The sequence below is a fragment of the Dermacentor silvarum genome, chromosome 3 (assembly GCF_013339745.2).
Source record: "Dermacentor silvarum isolate Dsil-2018 chromosome 3, BIME_Dsil_1.4, whole genome shotgun sequence".
NCBI lineage: Eukaryota > Metazoa > Arthropoda > Arachnida > Ixodida > Ixodidae > Dermacentor > Dermacentor silvarum.
In genome coordinates, this window is record NC_051156.1 from 95003029 (window position 1) to 95020272 (window position 17244).

Consider the following 17244-nt stretch of genomic DNA (forward strand, 5'->3'; position numbering starts at 1 on the left):
TGTCGCCTTTGTTCTGGCAACTTTTTTTGCCGTTTAGCGCGTCATGTGCCTACAATAAACTCTGTATCTATTCGAGCAAAAATAATGCTCATACACTGCTTTCCGTCTCGATCCAGGCTGAGCCACTACGTTCCGGTTGTGGATCCCCGCTGCCCCGACTGCGGCGACGAACGGTCCACCTTGAACCACATGCCGTGGCAATGTTCTGCATTGCACCACTCGCCTCTCGACAGGCAAGAAGACTGGGAAGAAGCCGTCAAAAGCGACAAATCCAGCTTCGGGCTGTCCAAAGGGTCTGCGACAGCGCTGAAGATCACGGTCTTCCGCCCCCGGTGCAGGTGCGGTCCACGACTACGACAAAGTAGTCCCTCAGGGCAAAATAAAGTTTCTTGTCTGTCTCCGTCCGTCCGTCCGTCCGTCCGTCCGTCTGTCTGTCTGTCTGTCTGTCTGTCTGTCTGTCTGTCTGTCTGTCTGTCTGTCTGTCTGTCTGTCTGTCTGTCTGTCTGTCTGTCTGTCATACACTGCTGCTACAGAGTACTTTGTGTGTATGAATATAAGGATGTTCGGTACTGGTGATCATTGTTTACTCGTTTAATATAGACCGCTGCAACGAAAACAGCACCAGAGCGTTCGCGTTCCTCTACAGCGGAGGAAACGGATAATTTTCATCTCCCGCGACGCAGTAGCCTCATTTGCAGCTCTCGTCGTATATTGTGTACTTCTGGTCCGTGCCGCAGAGGAGCTCGTACACGAACTCGCAGCACGTCGTCTTCTCGCCAAGGGCCTCGTCGGTCACCCAGTAGCTACAGCCAGCTCCTGGAGAATAAAAAAATACGCACCTTCACTTCACAAGCTCACGCATCGCGCATGAAGAGCAGCCTACCCCGTAAAGTAACCACCGAAGTTATTGGTTGCATTCAGCAAACTGTTTAAAAAAAATTGTGCTTAAGACTTCAAACTACGTGCGGCCACTGGCCGCTTGAGGCTGCCTACAGCTTTTTGAAGCTACAGCTTTCTGAAACAGCGCAATTTTCAGAGGCCGGCAAGCCGCAGTGATTAGTTCCTTATTGACAGATATTGAAGCACATATACATGCGACAAGATTCTGGCTGTTTTCCCTCAGCATTTAAAACATGTTGATCCTCCCCTAAAATGCTCGCGGAAATGTGATAGAACATTTCTCACCAAAGCTATTTTCGTGTCCACACAGCCGGTTTACGTGCAATGTATGAGTTTCGTAGCGCTCTCGGAGAAGAGACGGTGCGTATTGAGCGTATTTTAGGACGCAAAATACGCTTGTTTGGCATACTTTTACCGGTTACGAAGTAAATTACCGCACTTGTAGAAGGAAACGATCAGTCTTGCTTCTCTTTTTATCTAAGTTAGGCATGGACAGTGCACTTGCGTGAGTAAAATAGCGATGAAATTGCAAAAGGAGGCTATGGAGCATATATTTTGTTCGCCAAGGTATCCTATGAGGCCGCCTATTCACTGGTTCTGGTTTTGCAACAAGTCTATTGGCAGTGATTACCGACCACATGCGTGCGATCTATTCGAGATGGGAGGTTGGGGTGTGGGGGGGGGGGGGGGGTCCATTTACACATAGGCTGCTCATTGTACGTCTGTATGTAAAGTTAGTGGTACATTTTTATGGCGCAAGGGCAACTGTGGCCAAAGAGCGCCAAACACAAGGTTGATGGTCGACTCAGGTAAGTAAGCAGTAAAAGAAGGATAAGAAACATTGGTGTATAGGGCCTAAAATAATTGAGTAATGATTAAATTTAATCATTATGGGCAAAGCGTATTGCATTTACAAGGTCACGCAGCCTCAGCAACAGTCCTTGTCAGGGCAAGGAGTGTGGAGCGCCTGACATGTGAGAAAAAAATCTCAGTAATTTCCTCGGGAATGAGACAAGGCTGAGTTCAATGGAAATATGAAATTGCACGTAAGAAGCCTACACTCGCTAAAAACTCAAAAACTCTTTTTAGTGAAAACATTGGTAGTCGCCGAGAAATAACGACGGGTGCGGAGGTATTTGGTTTCTGTACAATTCTGGGAAGTGGCGTCTCCTGTCTGGTTCTAGCCTCTTGCACATGATTAGAACATGAATGAAGGACAGTCGATCACCACATTTTGGACAGTACGGTGCTGGACAACTGTTTAACAGATGTGAATGTGTTGCATGTGTGTGTCCTATTTTAAACCGACATAGTGCAACCTCTTTATATCTGTCGCGTTTCTCGGTAGCATATCTTCCTATTATGGGCTTTATTGTGTGCAGTTTGTTTTCATTTGCTGCATCCCATTCTTCTTGCCATTGCTTACGGATTCTGTTTCTAATGTGTGGCCTGAGGTCCTCGTAGGGTTCATTATCTATGTCAATAGAATTACGGAGACCAGCTGACTGCGCAAGTCTGTCAGCTACCTCATTGCCAGATCTGTTTCAGTGCCCCGGAACCAGGACAGTGTGATTTTAAGTTTGGATTTGTGAGCCAACATGAGACATTTTAGAAGGAAATTAGTTACTGGATTTTTATGCTTTTTACCGGATGCCAACGCAGTCACCACACTGAGGGAGTCTGTGTGTATAATGGAGGCTGGTTGTTTCTTCTGTAGGATGTGCTTTACGGCAAGGAGGATGCCACAGCATTCTGCAGTAAATATGCTTGTATGTTCGTTCATTCTTTTCGATTCGGAGAATTGAGGGCCATGTGCGGCACATGCGACAGCTGAGGACTTAGAGGCGTCAGTGCAAGTACATAAAGTGCTGATTTATTGCGGGTGGATGCCCATGTTTGCCCACCTCAAGAAATGACATATCACAGTTAACAGGGTGTATTTCCCACGGCGCAATGGTGTCCTTATGGGAGACCACCTGGAGGTTGGAGACCGGTATGTGCAGGCTTTCATTGTGTGCTGCGATTCTAACGGGATATGGTGGTGTTGCTGATGGTCGCCTCAAGAACAACTGGGTGTTGGTTGTGTCCCGCAAGAGTTCACCAGATGGATGCTCTGCATGAGAGCGCACCTTAGTGGCATACAGTATGCTTGTGCACTGCCTTCGTCGTTCCAGTGACCATCTGTTCGCCTCAACATACAGGCTGGGTATTGGGCTAGTTCTGAAAGCACCAGTGGCCAGACGGAGCCCAAGGTGGTACACGGGGTCAAGCATCTTTAGCGCAGACTTTGACGCTGATTCGTACACTACCGAGCCATAGTCAATACGTGAAAGGACAACGCTGTTCAGAAGGTTCAGTAGACAGTCACGGTCTGTACCCCATGACTGATGGGAAAGTATCTTTAGTAAGTTCAATGCTTTCAAGCATTTCAATCGCAACTGCTTGATATTGTCACGTAGTAGTAACATAAGGCTGCGACGACGGTAGCAACTTCTTCAGCTCTTCGCGTACTATCGCCCTGATGGTGTCTCGTAAGTCGTGGGAGAGTCCTTGGACTTCGGCGTACTGTGGCGTCGAACGGCGATTGTATTGCCGGTTGCGCATGTCCAGTGCTTTCTCGATCGTCGTAGCCTCCGAGAGAAAGTCTTGGACTGTCGTTGGTGGATTCCGCACAAGTCCGGCGAATAGCTCCTGCTTAACTCCCCGCATGAGCATGCGAACTTTCTTGTCTTCTGGCATAGCGGGGTCGGCGTGCCGAAATAATCGAGTCATTTCTTCAGTGTACATACCGATGCTCTCATTAGGGAGCTGTACACGCTTTTCAAGCAAGGTTTTCCTGCTCTTTCTTTACGTACGACGCTAGTGAAGGTGTCCAGGAATGCGGCTCGGAAGAGGTTCCAGGTCGTTAGTGCACGCTGCCTATTCTCGAACCAGGTTCTGGCGCCGTCTTCAAGTGAGAAGTAAACATGGCGCAGCTTGTCGTCGCAGTCCCACTTGTTGAACGTAGCGACCCGGTCGTATGCCTCCAGCCAGCTTTCGGGGTCTTCACATGGCGAACCGCGGAAACTCAGCGGCTCCCTGGGTTGTTGCATCACGATTGCAGATGTCGGCGCAGGGGCTGTCATGGTAGCTGCTGCCGAGGTCGTGACTTTTGTCCTCTTGGTAACTCCGGGGGTTGGTTTTGTAGCCTGAGCCTAGCTCGATGCTCCGGGACAACGTTGGTACTCTCTTCGGGGTTCGGGCTTGGATCACGGCTTTTCGGGGGCGTCCGCTGCATGGACACAAAAGCACCTCCACCAGATGTCATGTAGTAGTGACGCTGAAGTAAACAGTCGTAAAACTGTGTATGACGAAACTGATTCTTTATTGGGCGAACCTGTGCCCACAAAAGCAAGCTACACTCAAAGCACAACGAAAGCGGCGAACACAGTCGGCGGTCGTCGAAAATTTGATCAGAGGCGGAACGCGTCGGCTTTTATACCTGAGTCATCGAAGGTTCCAGAATAATCCCTGGTACGCGCGTGTCTTCCAGAAAGTTCTAGACAATTCGCGTCGCTCATACAATCAGATAACATAAGCGTCGGTGAAAACAAGCAACGGAAAGAAGCATCGATAACGTTCTAGAAACTTCCGATACTATATAGGGACTTTATCCGATACAGGCGCGTCCTGCGCCGAGCGATAACGTTTAACATTTGTTAGCCGGTGGAAAGTGGCCATCGGCGAAAGATAAACATGTATACGTGTCAATATGTGCAACAAAGGTGAGTTTTTTATCGACCACAACACCTAGGAATTTGTGATCTTGTTTAACGGCTATGGTATGCCCGTTCAGTGTGATGTTGGGGTTTTTCCACAGTTGAATTTAAACCCATTTTCATCTGCCCAGCTTGAGAGTTTATTTACCCCCAACTGAATTTGCCGTTCACAGATGGCCAAGTTGCAGGATTTGAAACTGATCTGGACATCGTCTACGTAAACAGAGTAAGATATCGTTTTGGACAATACACTGCTTAGGGAGTTCATTTTAACTATGAAAAGCGTGCAGCTGAGAACGCCACCTTGGGGGACGCCATTCTCCTGTATGAACCGCTTCGATATGGCATTTCCAAGACGAACCACGAAGGTGCGTTCGGAGAGGTAGCTTTCTATAGTATTGAGCATGTTTCCCGAGACTCCAAGAGAATGCAGATCACGGAGAATGCCATAATGCCAGGTAGTGTCATAAGCTTTTTCCAGGTCAAAGAATACAGAAAGACAGTGTTGTTTGTGGATAAAGGCATCCCTGACATAGGACTCAAAGGCTACAAGTTGGTCAGTTGTCGACCGACCAGACCTGAATCCAGCTTGACGTTGGTCAAGAAGGCCGTTATATTCAACTAAATACACGAGGCGGCGATTTGTCATTCTTTCAAAGACCTTGCACAAGCAACTAGTCAAGGCAATTGGCCGTTAGCTAGCTGCAAGTGTGGCTTCTTTTCCTTGTTTAAGCATGGGTATGATGACAGCCTCTTTCCAAGCTTTGGGTAGGCGCTGGAAGGACCATATCTTGTTGAACAAAAAAGGATGGTGATGAGGGTGTGTTCATGTATGTGCTTCAGCATGCCATATGTAATCCGGTCTGGGCCTGCTCCTGAGTTTCCACATGTTCCCAGAGCCGCCTTCAGTTCCTTTATAGTGAAAGGGCTATTGTACCCTCCTGTGGATGGCCTTTTATCACGGATAGGTTTCCGCTCTTCCTCTAGCTTGTGTCGCATGAAGGAATCTGTATAATGTGCTGAGCTGAAAATATATTCAAAATGTTGACCTATTGCATTTGCTTGGTGTTCCAGTGTATCACCAGCAGTGCTGACCAGAGGTACTGGGTGAGCACTGCGCCCTTGAAGTGCTCTAAGTCTGTTGTACACTTTATGTGTATCTGTGTAGGAGTTTACAGATAAAGGGAATGACTGCCAGCTTTCTCGTTTGGATGTACGTCGGATACGCCTGCCATTTGCTTTAGCACGCTTGAAGTCTATTAGATTATCAACTGTAGGATACCTGCGGAATTTTGACCATGCTTTGTTTTGCTTCTCACGGGCAATCTTGCACTCCGCATTCCACCGTGGTCTTCGTTTGTTTTGTTTTTTTATTTGATGTCTGTGGGATTGATTTCTGTGCGGCCTCTAGAATATGCACTGTGATCATGGATTGAGATTCGTCTATATCTAGGTCTGCGATTGATGAACTGGGCAGTTTTGAGAGTTCTCGGAACTTCTTCCAATCAGCAGCCTGTTCTTTAAATTCCACATGATTATTTACACACAAATTTATGTTTCCTGTGTGTTTTAAGGACACAGGAAAGTGGTCGCTACTATACAAATTATCAATAACAGCCCACTCAGTGGTTGCCAAGAGCACCGGAGAGCCAATAGCAAGGTCTATGGCTGTGTATGAGTTGTGTGCTATATTAAAATGTGATGGCTCTTTTCCATTAAATATACAGGAACCGGAGGACAATAGAAATTTTTCGATTAGCGCACCTCGGGAGTCAACTCTTGAACATCCCCATAGTGGGTGGTGCGCATTGAAATTTCCAACCAACATGAATGGATCCGGGAGCTGGTCAATAAGTTTTTCAAGTTCTTCGACAGAGAGGTGATGATCCGGAGGGATATATAGTGAACATACAGTTATTATTCTACCAAAAGTTAGAGCCCGTATATCCACTGCCTCTAAATCGGTAACTAGAGTGATACTCTGACAGGGAATTGTGTTCTGCACGACAATAGCGACGCCACCCGATGAGTGGGCAGTGCCTTGCCTGTCTTTCCGGTATACTGCATATTCTTAGAGAAAGTTTGTGCGTGTTGGGTTTAAGTGTGTTTCCTGTAGGCAAAGTATGTTTGGTTGGTATTGTGCAAGTATTTCATATATGTCATCCAGATTCCTGACTAGCCCTCGACAGTTCCAGTGTATAATACTCTCAGCAGCCATTTTTGCGAGCGAAAGGGGGCGGGTTTTTCAAGTGTCACCGCCTTTATTAGGCGGCTTGTCTGGCGGATGTTTTTTCTGTTTGAGGCGGTCTAGAAAACTCCGCCTCTCTTTGGGGGACTCTCTCAGCGTCAGAGACACCGAGGATCCCGGGGTGACTTCCATTGTTTCCGGCGGAGACTCGGAAGCGGATGAGGGTTTGTCAAGAGGGGTAGACTCCCTCTCGGTTGTCTGTGTTGCTCCAGAGGTGTGAGAGAAGTTGACCTTTGGAACTTGGAAGGTTGGTGCAGCCGATGGCTGCTTGCTGGGGGGCCGAAAAAGGCGCGCATCAGCAAAGCTGTACTGCGTGCCCACCGTAACTAGACGCCGCCCGGCTCCCCGGCGCTCTGCGTCAACGTAAGATCTTGCGGAGAGAAGCAAGAGCTTCTTCCGGGCTTCAGAGAAAGTGATGTTTTCGGATACCTTGATTTGAATGATTTTTTTCTCATTTTGGAACATTTCACAGGTTCGTGAGTACGCGGCGTGCGGCCCATGACAGTTGGGGCGTTCTGTTTGAGTGGCACTGCAGCTGTCGGTTGGATGCTCGTCAGCACCACCCTTTGCAGGTGAGTTTTCCGCGACATGTGTTGGATCCGTGTCCGTACTTTTGGCATTTAAAGCAATCATTCTCGGGTTTGGGACATATGGGCGGACTTTGCAGTGAATGAACTCTGCTTTCACAGCCTCTGGTAGACGGGAACGATTAAAAGTCAAGACGATGTGGGGTGTAACTACGTCTTCACCGTTTCGCCTTATGGTGATGCGGCGTAGGGCGATGACACCTTGATCTCTCAAGCCATCGAGGAGGTCAGAGTCTGTTTCGCGGATCAGATCACGTTCTGATATAAAGCCTTGAACTGTGTTTAGACTGCGGTGGGGGGTAATGGACACCTGTAAGTGGGCGAACTGCTTTTGCTTGAGGAGGATTTCGGAATGATCTTTCTGTGACACTTCAACAAGAAGATCACCGGATGACAGTTTCTTTGCTTCATAGTTTTTTCCTATCAGTTTCGCAAGGGTCCTAGCAATAGTAAAAACGGACATTCCAGCAACTGAGTCGTTGTCTACAAGAGAGTCAATAATCAGGAAACGTGGAAAGTGGTCACAGTCACTTCGAGTTCTGTCAGAGATTTCTTCGCTGTGGCGCCTTTTCAGGGACCGATCAGTTTTTTTGGAAGAAGTACTCATACGATATGGATATGCCGATGGTTCTTACAAAGTCACCTGTGTTTCACCGTCTTATTCACAGGACGGTCCCGGGGCTCGCCGCCTGGTAAACAGACGAAGAGCTCGTCGGCCGGAGCTTGACCATGGCCCCGACCGCCACCGTTCATGGTTTCTACCCTTCACCTCAAAACCTTTCGCCACGGTGCGGATGACACAGCTTCGGTATGGGGGCTAAGGGTCCGTGGTGGCGCCAAGCACCATCACCTTGATACTCAAAGTACCCTTGCGGGACGTCTGTATGTATAATGCACTTATGTATGTATAAGGTGGGGAGGCATAAATGAGAATCTACTCCGAAACCTACTCAGTTACCCTGTAGGAAGGAAGTGTAGGCAAATGTTATTTGCAACCTACTCGCCGCGGTAGCCCACTTGCTATCGCATTGCGCTGTACAGCTCGGGGTCGCATGTTTTTTATCCTGGACATGGCGGCCGCTCTCCGGTGGAGGCGGAATGCATCAACGCAGACATACCAAACATTGCGCGCAAGTTAAAGAACCACAGATGGTAAAAATCGATGTGTAGCCCTCCACTACCGTGTGTCTCATTATCAGATCACAGTTTTGGCACATAATACCCGAGCAATCAATTTAATTCTTTACAACGGCTGATTTCGCTCCCAAGAAAGGGGAATCTTTGGTGAGCAGAATGAGAATTGGAACTCCCCAACGTCACTATTGGTAAACGCCCGTCCCACGAGACCTAATGCCAAGGTGGTCGGCATCGCTGGAGAAGAATATGGAGGAAACCTGTTGGGTGCAGCTTCAACCAGTTTCTTCTCACATGAAATAGCTTTCAAGTTCCTTCATAAAATAAAATTCTTGCGGTAGCACTATATTGCAGTATCTAAGTATCTTCTTTGGTAATTCGATAGATATATGATTATTTAGCCGGCATGTTCTTACGCAAAATGAATTACTGAAACATAGCCAAGGGGTAGCAGTAAGCAGTAGGTTACAATATTGTCAAACTTGCAGTCAGGTACTGAAAGTTGACAGCCGTTTCCATGAACGTGTGCAAGCACAGGACACAAATATCGTTGCTATACGTGCATACGCCTGACAAGCAAAACACGGTCGCTGTTGATATAATCTCGACCGGGTGAGGTGGGTCGTCACCGCAGGAATCAGGAGACGGCGATGAAGGCGGGCATCGTGATGATGAAAAATAGAAAAGATTGTATTCACTTCATTGGTACATGGTTTTGACTCTATCCGAGTCTCGAGCGGTTCTGATTAACACGGGGGCCAGGACGGCCTTAAATCCCCTCTTGGTCGCCGATGTTTCCTTCGGGGAACTTGTGGAAGTGTCAGTCCTCTCTCCGGTGGTCAAGTTGACGACCTCCTCTCCCTCGGGCCCCCCTTCTTGGTAGCTCGCCGTTTTCAGCTGCTCAGGTCGTAGAGGTGAGACGCTTTCTCGGGGATGAAGGGGATTATCTCGTCACGGGAAAAGCGCTCGGGCTTGCTTCCCACATTTGAGAGGTACAGTTTCCAGGAAGATCATAACCTGCCGATGTCTCCTTCGGAGAACTTGTGGAAGTGTCAGTCCTCTGTCGGGCGGTCAAGTTGACGACCTCCTCCCCCTCGGGTCCTCTTCTTTGGTAGCTCGCCCTTTGCGTCTACTCCGGTCGTAGAGGTGTGACGCTTCCTCGGGGATGAAAGAGGATTATCTCGTCACGGGAAAGGCACTCGGGCTTGTTTCCCCCATTTGAGAGGTGCAGTTCCAAGCCGATCATAACACTGTACAACCACAATTATAGCATGAATGTAACTGAAGGCGCACTCAAAGCTGAAAACGCAATGCGTTACAGAGCGAGTAGTTGAAGAAGCCGGACGTTATCGAAGTTCACACTTACCATTGTCAATGTAGCTGTGCCGTAAAACTTTGCAGTTCTTGCAGTCCCTATAGGCTACAGTGAAGTTAAACGCAGGAAGATCGTCTGCAAGAAAATAACCAAAAAATAAAGCGTTAGCTAGCCGTAGTGGCCAATGCTGGCATGCGCAAGACACAACGATTCCTTCGACGGTTATAATGCAAAATGTCACAGACCGAAAATGCAAAACCCAAATTTCGCTGTAGTGCGCATGCGTGCTTCTTGCGCGACTCCGTACAAGCCAATAATTAACACTTGCATTTTCGTTAGGAGTGAGTTGAACTTAATGTAAGTCGCATCTCGTGCACATATTTATCACGTTCTAGTCGCAGCCGTGTCGCAGGTTAGTCAACGTTAGTGAAGTAAAACTATTTTAACTCTACATAAATGCATTCAAATAGCCCAGTATGATTTATTACCAGACTGTCCAAATCCCCTTCCGCACGAACTGTATGTGCGAGTGAAAGCTGGCGGGGGACGACGCGCGCTATCACGGAGAGCGAGCGCACGGCGGAGAGCAAACGCGACTTCCGTCGCGCGAAAGGCCGTAGGGGTATGGGAGGGAGGGGGCGACGCTGTGCTGCGGCACCAAATGCGTATCTTGCAACCGGGCGCAAGGGTAACTGGCGACGCAATATCCCACGCGAAATGAGCATAGCGGTAAGGCAGCGCGGGAGGGAGGGGGGCGGCTTCTACTCTGCCAACAAATGAGTTCTTGTACTTTGCGCCGGTGCGGGCTGTCGGTGTTGTCGCGCGCACGGTATCTTGAAAGTGATCTCCACACGGCTCTGACCATTGTACGCGCTGTGATTTCGCCGCTCAGTTTCCGTTGAAGCGATAGACCGCACGAACTTTCGCTCGCTGCGGCGGCTGCGCTTGCTGCGAGCGTTCTGACAGTGGTTCTCTGCGGTCATCGAGTGTGATCTGTTCATGTTTGCTATGGGCGCTGACACCATGCTTGTTAGTTCAGTTAGTAAGCGAATTTGTCCAAGTTTGTGCAGCCGATAAAGCTACTATCCCCACTCCGAATAACTCTCTACTAATTTGCTATCGCAATTGATGCTTCGCCTTTCGGCGTAAACTGCGACTTTTTTTTAAATCTTTCCGGTGCTTTAAGCAGCATGTTCTGGTATTAAAATATGCATGTCAAATGTAATACGTTGTGGTCTTTTGTGGGGCTAAAGTACGTATGCATAATAATGATCTCGTGAATATATATTCATACATAAAGAAAGAAATGCGCTCTGGGAATTGTGTTCCAGAAGAACATCACGCCCACCCACTTGCAGAGGAATGGTTAAAAAAGAAGTGATACGCAAATATTCTTTGCTTACGTTATCTGCTTAAGTGCTCATGTAAGCATGTGCACTTAAACGTGGGCGCCTATATTGAGCGACAACACCGGCGTTTACGGTATTTGGCATTTGCGGAAAGCAAACACAGTCAAGCACATCACGCCCGTCGAGCAGAATTGAGAGACAAAGTGTGACTCGTAAATATATTGTTATCAAAAGATAATACCCAGTTCAAGTAATATCCTTACTTTTTGTTGGCTGAAAGTTGAGCACGTTTGCGGCTGTGTATCCCGGCGATGACATTAGGGTAATGGTTACGTCTCTGCAATATGTATATATCGATATGTAATAATAGTAAAGAGAGGTCGCCAGGTAAAGCACATGCAATATCTGAAAGAGATAATGAAGGCTTAAGATGATCGATATATAGAAGTTTGGCAAGGTTAGTTAAGTGTCTTCGTTACCGACAACACGACTCTCATAAGCGGTAAAGTGACTGACGAAAGGTGACACGATATTACAACCGTCACTGTGAAAGCATAGTTGTCGTGACGTAAAATTACTAGTCTATAATTTATAAAGTATTGACAATAATTTTCAAATATAATTCCAACATGAAAGAAGTTGCTTCGCAGTCAATTTTGCTAAATTCTTATGCATAAGAAATCGCTCAATGCTAAACCGGCGCGATTAGAAACCGCATGGAATACCCTCCCAGCGGGCGTCTATCAGAGCAGGAAGCAGCTCCCAACACAGCACCATATTAAAGATAACTGAAGCAACTTTCCATTCACACGTAAGCCACTTTTGCAAGTACAAAATTATTTTCTTTTTTTTTCATCCTCCAAGACCAACAGTTGAGAAAAAAGCCTTTGAAACGCCACGCTAATTGGCGTGCCAAATAGCATGGAACCATTCGTATACACGCGAGCACAAATTCAAAAGAAACAGTGTGGTATGTGTCCAAGACAGCTACACAGTAAAAGGCTCACTTAATTTTATAAGGAAACATTTTGCCATAAGAATATTGCACTGGTATTAGGCTTCAGGTAAACACCTGGAGCTACTTTTTCTATGCATATTCTAGAAACTCAAAAGAAATTGATCAGGCTAATATTACGAGGAATTGTACTGCGCTCTTCCACGGGAAGATAATTTTTCAACACAGGCATACATAAAGTCTATTTTACTCACAGTACGCCGTCAGAGCCGTATTCAAAGGTCGTATTCGCTGAAGAGTCGACCAGAGGTCCAGTGGAACCTGTTCGGACGCATTTCGCTTCTTCTCCCAGGTAGGGGTCGCTTTCAAAATTACGGTAGATCTGGTGAAGGCTGGACTTGAATGGAAAGCACTGAAAAACAAAAGGCCATTAATGTTTATTGGCTCAAGAACATTCGACCCAAGTGCCACAATGAGCGTGAGGAAGCAACAGATATCTAATGGTGACAACTGCCCAGTGCGAAGTTTTGGGGAAGTTTCGCTAAATAGTGCGATTCATTTCTGTAATCGAATCGGCGTCGTCTATGGAAACACAACATAACCAATGCTAACACAACAAATGCATTCGGCAGGGTTGCGAGCTCCGCGTCGCTTGTCGCGTCCCCCCCCCCCCCCTTTTATTTCTGGGGGGGGGGGGGGGGGGTCTCGTTCGTTTTTTTCCAGCAAATGTTCGTATTGTAGGGCCCGCCACGCGCGCTTGCCGTTAATTATACGCGATAGCAGCAGGAGTCAAAAACTAGAAACTTTCCTTATCCATTCATCAATGCTTTGACGCCTTGCCAGCAATCGTGGACGTCGTAGTGTGTTGCTAGTGTTCTTTGTGCAAAATGGCTTCAAAGTGGTCGAAATATGGCCAAAGACAGAGAATTTGAAAAAAAAAAACGCAGCTCAAGGACTGGTTACGTCCAGTCAGCGGAGACGCTAAAAAAGTTATGCAACTATCGCAAATGTGAGATCCGGGCTCATCATGCCGACCTCGTTCGGCACACGGCAACAGAAAAACACGTGAGGAACTCCCGGCCACTTTCCAGTACACGCTTCACTACCATGGGCTTCACCAAATGCCGCCTCCAAGGACGACACCAGAATTCGAGCTCAAGCTCGCATGTTATTCAGCGTGCCGTGTCACTATCTCGGCGAGCTGATACAGTCGCACACGGCGTGCGAGGTAAAGCTGCACCGAACAAAATCTGGAGCACTAATAACGAAAGTTATTAGTGCTCCCTGCCTCTATGGGGATCTTGTGAAGGATGTAGGTGCTCCGCAGTACTCATTATTGATTGATGAGAGCACTGACGTAGCGAATGAAAAGCAGGTTGCTGTCGTGGTTCGCTATTTTAGCACATAACTAAATATACTGTTGTCCTGACACTGTTCACGCTCGACGGCTCAAGTTCCCAACAGATTGCACAAGCACTTCTGCAATTCTTTAACAGTGTTGGTCTGGATTTCACAAGGTGAATCTAAATTGCAACCCACGGCTGCAACGATATGTTTGGGAAGAACAATTCTGTGTACACGTACTTGCGCCGAAAGAACGAGAACCTCATGCTAGTCAACGTGCGTGTGTCACTCGATTCAACTATGTCCAAGCAAGGCAGTAGAAGTGCTGCCACGGAGCCTAAAATACCTGGTTGGCCGTTCGTAGAGTTCGTTTTCGCACAGTTCACTGCGACTTCAGGAGTACGGCAAAATTTACAGACTCATAAACAATGGTAAAGAACCATTTAAGTTCGTTCAGCTGTCGGGAACGCAGTGGCTGTGCATCTCCTACTGCTGTAAACGTATACTGGAACAATGGGAAGAACTCAAGCTTCATTTAACCATCTGCAAGACAAGTACCTTGGCTACTACGCTGAGATCCTGTCCGAAATGTATCGCGATCCTGTCAACAAGTTGCACCTAGTGTTCCTGAACCCATTGCTTGCAAGAAATCTCAAGAGTAAATAAGCAGTTCCAACTTGAAACTGGAAATCAACTCAAAATGGTTGATTCCTTCAGAACTTTTTCCGATCATTGATTTGCAGAGTGTTCAACGCCTTGTACATCCCAGCTTCAGGAGAGATGCTTCTGGAAGTCAACATCGGGGACAGTGCGACCCACCTTCCGCTTGCTGCTGCGGAGTGTGAAGCGCCATTCAACATCGAGGTGGTAGCATCCAAACTAAACGCTGAGAAAGAAACAGACGTTAAATTGAAATTCTGTGATTCCATTTTTTTAGGCTGCAAGGCAAGTGCAGCTTGGGCTTCCTGCCAAAGTGCAGCTTTGGAACTCCACGAAATCATTCTCGCCCGAGAGCCTACTCAGCCCGGTAAAGCCGTCCCTTCAGGATGTGCCTCTCCTCAAACTGTTGAAGGGAGATGTAGGGCTCCTGGACACTACGTATAGACTGCTCTGCCTCCTTCCCTGGAAAACTGTAAACTACAAGGACGGCTCTTCCTTCTGGGTAGAAGTGCTAGATTTCACAGATTACAAGCAGTAACAGCCGTTTCAAGGAAATAGCAGAGTTCGCTCTGTCGTTGTTGGCCATGCCCCTTAGCAACGCCGATGTCCAGCGCGTGTTCTCGCACATTAGACGATGCCTGTGTGTAGTAGCTGTTTATGAGCCGTGAAATCAAACATACGTTTGTGGAGTCAACAAGTAACGTTACTCATCTGCTGGCAAGCGTCCAATGAACAGGGTGCAGACTACCCTGGAGATTATATTAAAACGTAAATGAGTGCTTTCGTTCATTCTTGCGCATATTTCCTTTGTACAAGGTAATTAAAATTATTTGTTTACCTTCCATTCGTATTTGTGCGAATTTTCATGCTATAATTAAACTATTTTCAAGAATGAGAAATTTGTTCAACTTCCCCTTTTTTGGGCTTCTTGCAAAGTCGGGCCGCTTTTTTGAGCTTCCTTTGGGATGATTATTAGCTTGTTTGCTCGGCGGCATCTGGCAACTCTGGCATTGCATGTCACCTAGCCACCAGAAATTTCAAAAAATTGATAGATTCTCTATACCTATAGTTTGTACGGGTCGCCCTGGGCAAACAATAGACAGGACGTAATATAGCTCGGCATACAAGATAACCGGTGCACAGCTCCCCGGCATCACATTTACGAAAGTGATGACCTCATATGGACTTTTAAAATTGAATCGGCTTCACTAAGTCGCACTTTCTTTGTAAAAAAGTATAACCTCTAGAAGGAACGTTTTGCTCCAAGGACATGAGACGATTAGAGCCGCCATGACGCTCAAACAGCTGTCATCAGAGAACACTTGCTCAAAGGGACTTATAATCGTTTCACTAAAATCGTTTAAGCTAATAATGATGTGCGTCTTCTTGAACAACTCTGTCGGCGCAACAACTACACTCGGCAGTATCAATGACTTCGAGTTAGGGTTAAGGGTTATTATCAACTCCGCACAAAAAGTCTGGTGCATCAATTAAATATTGAGTTATCCACGAGGCGATGGCGACCACAATGGCATTCACATTAGCTATGATGATTTGATTTGACAGCGTCACGAAAATTCTCTCTAGCGCTGGCTGCAGTGATAAATTTATTGTCGTCTCGAACCTTTGTTTTCGCCGTCCGAGGCTCCCGCAGGACGCGCAGCGAGGTTTGCAAACAGCAGCTTCAAGACTAAGCGCAGGCTGGTGAGCCTCCGGTTGCGCATCCACAGGTTGGTTTCCAGAGAAAAGACACTCTGTGAGCGCGGTTCCCGCCCATCTCGACGAATTCTCCACCTCTTTCTTTGATTCCTTTAGCTTTTTCATATCACATACGGCGTATGCGAGACATTGCAAGCTTGGTGACATCGGCTGGACGGGCATCTTGCTTCGCCTAGACCTACAACGTATTTGACGCTCATCATAAGCACTTGCTGGGGAATGGGTGTGTGCAGCAAAAGCGAGACTCGCTGCGTTCCTGCGTCAAACTTGGCGCGAAAACATTCATTCGCAAACGTTCAAATGCGAAGCCCTTACTTCACGTTCGTCTTGATAGGCGCCCAGAGCCGGATTAAGGTCGGGCCTGGTCGAGCTCGCCGCTGCATTGCAACTTGCGAAGGCAACCACCACTAGAGTAACTGTGGCATACATCGTTCTTCGGTGAACGGGAGGTTTTTTCAACGCACAGGTGCTTTTATAGCGCACACATGACCTTATGAACGTTCGCCACGTGCTTCACGCAGAAGGTTATTGTTTTCCTGTGCTCATTTCAACCTGTGTCGCCGTAGAGGTTATTGTCAAGCGGAAACACGCGCCGGGTTGTCTATGACGGCAATAAAGGACCTGAAGAGATGTGCTTTGCTATTTTTAACGTGTACTGCATACGTTTGCAGCGCATTGGTGCAGACAGTGGAAGCCTGCGGCAATTAGTTAAAGCGTGCAATATCTATTTCCTGTGAGCTGCTGTATCCACGCTTTATGTTGTGATATAACAAGATATATCGCAAGAACTTATGGCGACGCTTTCGGTGTCTAGATACCTTCGCGGGGACGAGCAATAATAAAGAAATACTGGCACCTACATAGAATTGCCACACGGACTTATTAGTTGCGATACGGACACCCAGCCGAGTTATTGCCGAGGGCCATCGTAGCACTTTGTTCTAGAAATTCACCCTGCTGGGTACCCGCGCATGTTGTCAGTAATTGATCATCGCAGCACCCAGTAGGTTAATGTCCCTTTGTGTCGGTCGCAGTGGCGCTTTTTTTTTTAGTTGACTCTGTCGTTATTAGTGGAAAACAGTCATGGTTTAGGCGTCAGACAAAACACACGAAGAGAATGTGGTGTGTAGTGGCGCAAGGACCAGGGATGGCCTAAGAGCGCCAGTAATGAGTAAGGGTAACCAGTAGTGATTCTTAATGCCTGCCAACGTAATATGGCTGTAAAGAGGCCTAAAATAATCGGCTGTAATGTGCCTAGAGACAGATGTATCAGAA

General features: G+C 47.3%; 1 protein-coding gene across 1 annotated transcript; it reads right to left on the reverse strand.

The window, feature by feature from the left end:
- Nucleotides 1–576: 576 nt before the first annotated feature.
- Nucleotides 577–16408, reverse strand: LOC125943887 (uncharacterized). The gene is made up of 5 exons (XM_049663443.1): nt 16285–16408; nt 12501–12658; nt 11555–11628; nt 9994–10077; nt 577–816 (listed from the first exon to the last, which is right to left on the reverse strand). Exons 1-5 carry the CDS (start codon nt 16396–16398, stop codon nt 689–691), a joined length of 558 nt encoding a protein of 185 aa, XP_049519400.1. The 5' UTR covers nt 16399–16408; the 3' UTR covers nt 577–688.
- Nucleotides 16409–17244: the final 836 nt, after the last annotated feature.